Source organism: Triticum dicoccoides, chromosome 3A (genome assembly GCF_002162155.2).
Source record: "Triticum dicoccoides isolate Atlit2015 ecotype Zavitan chromosome 3A, WEW_v2.0, whole genome shotgun sequence".
Classification (NCBI taxonomy): Eukaryota; Viridiplantae; Streptophyta; class Magnoliopsida; order Poales; family Poaceae; genus Triticum; species Triticum dicoccoides.
The window spans coordinates 514,167,693-514,175,049 of record NC_041384.1 but is presented as its reverse complement, the minus strand read 5'-3'; the positions used below and the strand labels follow the sequence as shown (position 1 = coordinate 514,175,049).

Here is a 7,357-nt window from a genome sequence, read left to right as displayed (position 1 = left end):
TGAGAAGATCCAATAAGAATAGCCAAAGCTCATCCCACATGCGAAAGAAGATCTCGGGTCCAGGGTGAAAACACTAGGTTTGACCTTTACTATTGGCGGTCTACGCTTTCTTTGTTGAAGACACTGTCTGGAGTTTACTCAGACTTTCTTTATTGGATGAAAATCCATAATTTGACATTAGTGGTTGAATCCAGCGACATTGATGCCCATGCACCATTTCCTTGGTGAGGGCATTGCTGTTGGGGAATCTTATCATATTATGGGTGTGGTAACAGGCAATGGGTAATTCTTGATATTTTACTGCAGTGGATCATTTGCCGCGCCTTTACAAATCATTTTTATGATGTTAGCTCTGTGCATCCTAGACGTAAAGAGGCCGAGCGTGTTATGTATATATTCCTTTTATGCGACATTACAAGTGAATAAAACACTCTTTATAAGAAACAATTATTTATTTATATTGTCGAAAAGAAAGAGAAGAATAAGGTATTTCATATTTTTTCAAGTCATTACGTTTTTGCGAGCTGAGGATAGCTAAGATGCTTAGATTTCTTGTGGTGAAACCAGCCATGAGAATTCAAGTTCTAGATCTGGCACTGATTAGATTTCTAGAGATGTTTGTTCAGTCGTAGCGATTGTGGTGACTTTATCAATCTTAACATGTTGCGCCGACTCAGTATAACGGAGGCATGCATGCATTAATAAGATCAGTATATGTGCGTGTTTGTGAGCATCCGTGATTGTAATGTGTTAAAAAAAGTTCCAATACACATTTTCCTTTAGAAATGGCTATGCGTCGGCCGGCTGATATTTAGAAAACATCCGCCGCCTCGGTAACTATAGGATCACGAGCTCGACAACCGTCCGATCTTCTTTCCCGATGTTTTTTCCGTGCATCAATCTTTTCAACAAGGCCCGATCCTTGTTGTGCTCTTGCCGAACTGTTTTTTCTTTGAAACAAGGCCTATATTTAATGCGCACGGTTTCGGGTTTTCCAAATAAAACGGTTCCACACTAGAATGTTCTGGGACATTCTTGTCCCCCTAACTCGCCGCCTTCCCGCCGCTTCCACGCCGTTCTAGACCTCCGGCGAATCCTCCCCTCCCGCCTCTTATTACCCGTCTCATCTCCGATCCCCCCAGCAATTTCCGACGAGAAGAAGACACCAAGGCGAATCATCCAACCAACGAATCCCCCCCAATCACCATTGCCAGTTCCGTTGCGGTTAATCCGTAGCTCGCAGAAGAGGAAGACATGAATCCCGACAAGTTCACGCACAAGACCAATGAGGCGCTCGCGGCGGCGCACGAGATGGCGTCCGAGGCCGGCCACGCGCAGCTCACGCCGCTGCACCTCGCCGCGGCGCTCGCGGCGGACAGGTCGGGCATCCTCCGCCAGGCCATCGCCCACGCGTCCGGCGGCAACGACGCCGCGGCCGATTCGTTCGAGCGCGTCGCGTCCGCCGCGCTCAAGCGGCTGCCCTCGCAGTCCCCGCCGCCCGACACCGTCCCGGCCTCCACCTCGCTGGTCAAGGCCGTCCGCCGCGCGCAGTCGGCGCAGAAGTCGCGCGGCGACTCGCACCTCGCCGTCGACCAGCTGCTCATGGGCCTCCTCGAGGACGCGCAGATCTCCGACGCGCTCAAGGAGGCCGGTATCTCCGCCGCGCGGGTGAAGGCCGAGGTGGAGAAGCTCCGGGGAGGCGACAACCGGCGCGTGGAGTCGGCGTCGGGGGACACCAACTTCCAGGCCCTCAAGACGTACGGCCGCGACCTGGTGGAGGTGGCCGGCAAGCTGGACCCGGTCATCGGCCGCGACGAGGAGATCCGGCGCGTGGTGCGGATCCTGTCGCGGCGCACCAAGAACAACCCCGTCCTCATCGGCGAGCCCGGCGTGGGCAAGACCGCCGTCGTGGAGGGGCTCGCGCAGCGCGTCGTGCGCGGCGACGTCCCCAGCAACCTCCTGGACGTGCGCCTGGTGGCGCTGGACATGGGCGCGCTCGTGGCCGGCGCCAAGTACCGCGGCGAGTTCGAGGAGCGGCTCAAGGCCGTGCTCAAGGAGGTGGAGGAGGCCGAGGGGAAGGTGATCCTGTTCATCGACGAGATACACCTGGTGCTCGGCGCCGGGCGGACGGAGGGGTCCATGGACGCCGCCAACCTGTTCAAGCCGATGCTGGCGAGGGGGCAGCTCAGGTGCATCGGCGCCACGACCCTCGAGGAGTACAGGAAGTACGTGGAGAAGGACGCGGCGTTCGAGAGGCGGTTCCAGCAGGTGTTCGTGGCGGAGCCCAACGTCCCCGACACCGTCAGCATACTGAGAGGGCTCAAGGAGAAGTACGAGGGCCACCATGGTGTGAGGATCCAGGACCGCGCGCTCGTCATTGCCGCGCAGCTCTCGTCGAGGTACATCACGGGTAAGTGCTCTGTTCTTGCCAAGCCAATTTTCTGACATGACATTATCATTTCTGCGTGGTCAAATTTGCAGAGTTTTTGCCTTCGTTGGTCTTAAATCGCTGTTTTGTTTTCGTTTTGTTACAGGTCGTCATTTGCCTGATAAAGCAATCGATTTGGTCGACGAGGCCTGTGCAAATGTGAGGGTGCAGCTTGACAGCCAGCCTGAAGAGATTGACAACCTCGAGAGGAAGAGAATCCAGTTGGAAGTCGAGCTCCATGCCCTCGAGAAGGAGAAGGACAAGGCTAGCAAAGCTCGGTTAGTTGATGTGAGTAACTGATGAATTGGTGATCTTGATTTTATCAGTCTAGTTGCTTCGTTCTGACAATGTGCAAAAACTGCACTGTACCTGCTCTGTTCTGACGATGTTCAAAAACTGGAACTGTTTCAGGTGAGGAAAGAGTTGGACGATCTGCGAGACAAGCTGCAGCCGCTGCAGATGAAGTACCGCAAGGAGAAAGAGAGGATCGACGAGATCAGGAGCCTGAAGCAGCGCCGCGAAGAGCTGCAGTTCACTCTGCAGGAGGCCGAGCGCCGGATGGACTTGGCCCGCGTGGCTGATCTCAGATACGGTGCTCTGCAGGAGGTTGACGCTGCCATTGCTAAGCTGGAGGGTGAGACCGGCGAGAACTTGATGTTAACAGAGACTGTCGGCCCGGACCAGATTGCCGAGGTAAGTTCGTTGTTGCAAACAATTTTATGGTGTTCTTCACTTCAGGTACGAACGATGTTGTATTGAGACGATCTCTTTGCATATGCAGGTGGTGAGCCGCTGGACTGGCATTCCTGTCACCAGGCTCGGGCAGAATGAGAAGGCGAGGCTGATCGGGCTTGCTGACAGACTGCATCAGAGGGTGGTTGGACAGTATGAGGCCGTCAATGCGGTCGGAGAGGCTGTTTTGCGGTCGAGGGCTGGCCTTGGGCGGCCACAGCAGCCTACTGGTTCATTCCTCTTCCTCGGACCGACCGGTGTGGGTAAAACCGAGCTCGCAAAGGCTCTAGCTGAGCAGCTGTTTGATGATGAGAACCTGCTCGTCCGCATCGACATGTCTGAATACATGGAGCAGCATTCGGTTGCCCGGCTAATCGGAGCCCCACCTGGGTAAGTACTAAGCACAATTCTGTATGCTCACCACCATGGATGTGCATCATATGCAATTTCTGACTTGTGAACTTGCTGTGAATTTGCAGTTACGTTGGTCATGAGGAAGGAGGGCAGCTGACGGAGCAAGTGAGGAGGAGGCCATACAGTGTCATCCTCTTCGACGAGGTTGAGAAGGCGCATGTGGCGGTATTCAACACTCTGCTCCAGGTCCTGGACGACGGGCGGTTGACCGACGGGCAAGGCAGGACGGTGGACTTCAGGAACACCGTGATCATCATGACCTCGAACCTTGGCGCGGAGCACCTGCTCGCCGGAATGGTGGGCAACTCGATGAAGGTTGCTCGCGATCTCGTCATGCAGGAGGTATGTACTACTGAATTTGCACCTAATCTGCATTTTGTTCTGAATCAATCAGTTTGCATGCAGTCTGATGCCTGATGCGAGAATAATGTTGACCTGCAGGTGAGGAGGCATTTCCGGCCGGAGCTGCTGAACCGTCTGGACGAGATCGTCATCTTCGACCCTCTGTCGCACGAGCAGCTGCGGAAGGTCGCCCGGCTTCAGATGAAAGATGTGGCAGTCCGTCTTGCCGAGAGGGGCGTCGCTCTGGCCGTCACCGACGCCGCCCTGGACGTCATCCTCTCACTCTCTTACGATCCGGTACGTGGAGGCATCAAATCTCATTCACACATCAACAGACTACTGTTCTGACATACTAGATTCTAACTGGGTGCCATTTCAATATGCGGCAACAGGTGTATGGCGCCAGGCCAATCAGGAGATGGATCGAGAAGAGGATAGTGACGGAGCTGTCCAAGATGTTGATCCGCGAGGAGATCGACGAGAATTCCACGGTGTACATCGACGCCGCGCCCAGCAAGGACGAGCTGACCTATGGCGTCGACAAGCACGGGGGGCTGGTGAACGCGCGCACGGGCCACAAGTCCGATATCCTCATCCAGGTCCCTAACGGAGCTGTCGGGGGCGATGCGGCGCACGCCGTGAAGAAGATGAAGATCATGCAGGACGGCGGAGATGTGGACGACATGGAGGAAGAGTAGATGGAAACCGCATCGATTCATCCCTTTCTCTGACTGTAGTTCCAAGTGGCTGCACCAGGCAGTCGTATGAGCTGTGTTTTTGTTTTTGGACCGTGCTGATTTGGGTAGTTTGGGATCATATCTGTTGAATTGGGGGTGAAATGAATTGTAGTTGAGGATGAAGTGAAATCAAGATTGTGATTATCTTCTTTATAGCCCCAGTTTTAGCTCTGAAGTTCTTTTGCCGTTCCCGAGTCAGACAGTCGCTTTGTACTCCCTCTTTAAACTAATATAAAAGCATTTAGATCACTACTTTAGTATTCTAAACGCTTTTATATTAGTTTATGGAGGGAGTATTTGGGATTATCCACGTTTTCTTGCAAATTTAGGGGAAGAGCTGCTCTATTGATCAGTGGTTAAAAGGTGGCCGCTGTGGTTAAAAGATGGCCGCTGCTTTGGGACAACCCAACTAGCTCTACTAGATGATGCCCCGCGCGCGTTCTTGCGGGACTTCATAAGCGTACCATGTAAAATTATAAAGTTAAGTTCCAGACGTGGTCATACAATAAAAATAAATAGAATGATAGACAAAGTAATCGAGTACAGTTATAATGATAACCAACAAAAACCACCTAAGCCAACAGTACAGTTATAATGATAACCAACAAAAACCACCTAAGCCAACAGTATGAAAACAAGTTTGTTATATGAGACACAAGTTTGTTATATGAGACAGAGTTATGAGTACTAGAGCTACTGATGATCAACATTAGAGTGGGGGAACTTAGAGATATTCCAGCCAGTATTTTCTTTGGGGAAGGGGCCGATTATCAAACAGAGTCGCTTATTGTTCCTATAGTCATCTTGCAACAACAGATTTTGGGGATTGAAGCTCTAGATGAGGACCCTGTTCTTCAAAATGGTATTCCACATCATGTCTCTCAGCAAGGGAACTTTCATCCTAATCAACATAATCACTTTGGGCCCTATTCAGCAACATGAGCATGAAGGCCATCAGGGCAATATTGAGCAGCAGCAGCCCCCACAACTTAACCTTCAGCTAGCCCTAAATTCAATTGGTAACAATGGTAGTAACCAAGATGATGAGATGGAGGATCTCCCTAGGTGGGGTTATTGGGCCATGGCACGGGACCCACTCATTGATCAGGAACTGCATCCTGGAGAATTTCTGGCTCTTAATGATTTAATGGCTCCCATGGAAGAAGAGTTTCCTCTAGATGATGATGCCAATGCCAATAACATCATTACTGTGTCAATGGCACCATCAAATAACAATGCAAATTCTGCTGCTTCTGCCAATGGCCCCTTGGCGCCATACCTACCTGATTTAAATATGCAGTCGAACCAAGTGGAACCTGAGGCCCATAACATCATTGTTCCAGTGGCCCAGTTGGCTGTTGATGGGCGTCCACTGAAAAAACATTCAGCCCATTATGGACCAGAGCTTGGAGGTTATTTTTCATCAGGCTCACACTGCTGACAAAGTTTTGCTTGTATATCCTATGCAATATGAAGCTTTTGTCAACTCCCTTACTGTTGCTTAGAACAACATGACCTCACGTGCTCTTAATACTAGCACTGTTCTTGACACTCAGGATGATATCCAGGATACTGGTGACAACCAACTGATCATTGGGACAGAAAATAATGACACACTCCGGGTCTCTGAAACCAATGATGCAGCTCTCCCATTTGAGGAACAACATAATGTCAAGAATTTGATGGATGGTAGCTCTACTTCACTACTTCCATTGCAAACCACTTCTACAGGTGAAACATCTTCTTTAGACATGACAACACCCCCTGGTCTATAATTTGAAATAGTAACTAAATCAAAATACCCACCGAAATGATCTAGATGATGACTAGAGGGGGCGTGAATAGGCGTTTTAAAATTTTTACGAATTTGGCTTTATCCTTATGCGGAATTAAGCTAACGGATACTTTTCATGCACAAATCCTAAATATGCTAGGCTCAACTAAGTGCACCAACAACCTATGCTAAACAAGATAAGCACTAAAAGAAACTAGCAAGCACAAACTATATCACAAGATAAGGAAATGTAGGAAGTACTAAAAAATTCAACTAGCACAAGATATATCAATATGAGCAAGTATGAGTTGTGGAAAGTAAAGGGTGTGGGTATGAGATAACCACAAGTGAGTCGGAGCCGCAGATTTATCCCGAAGTTCACACACATGAGAGTGCTAATCTCCGTTAGAGCGGTGCCAAAGCCAAAGCTCCGGGGCGTCACCAAGTGACTCACCGTATTCTCCCTTCCGAGTCACCCCAACGGATGAGCCTCGGTTCACTCGGGGTTGGTCTTGAAGGCGACCACCACACCTTTACAAACTTCTCCGGAGCACACCACAACCACGGAAGCTTCCGGAGGAACTTGACCACCTATGCCACTTCAACACCCTTCCCCGGAGCACACCACAAAAGGAAGCTTCCGGGGGAACCTTGGCCACATAGGCCTCTTCACAATCTTCTCAATGTATCACCAAACCGTTTAGGAGGCGAAGCCTCCAAGAGTAATAAACTCACGGGCTCTCACTCGAACAAATCGATGCGGGGAGCTCAAACCAAAGCAACAAATGCGATGCAAGGTCAAGCAACAAATGCTCAACTCACTCTCTCAATCTCACAAGATACAACTCAAGACAGTAGGGGATTGAAGAGAGGGGATGCAATGGAGGAAATCAACAAATGACTCCAAGATCCATCCACAAATCCCCCTTC

General features: G+C 50.6%; 1 protein-coding gene across 1 annotated transcript; it reads left to right on the top strand.

Moving 5' to 3' along the window:
* The first annotated feature begins 1,008 nt into the window (after positions 1 to 1,008).
* On the top strand, positions 1,009 to 4,824 carry LOC119268870 (chaperone protein ClpB1-like). Its single transcript, XM_037550580.1, has 7 exons — positions 1,009 to 2,410; positions 2,535 to 2,716; positions 2,840 to 3,121; positions 3,210 to 3,550; positions 3,640 to 3,916; positions 4,016 to 4,213; positions 4,309 to 4,824. The coding sequence occupies exons 1-7, from the start codon at positions 1,255 to 1,257 to the stop codon at positions 4,612 to 4,614; spliced, it is 2,742 nt and encodes a 913-aa protein (XP_037406477.1). The 5' UTR covers positions 1,009 to 1,254; the 3' UTR covers positions 4,615 to 4,824.
* Positions 4,825 to 7,357: the final 2,533 nt, after the last annotated feature.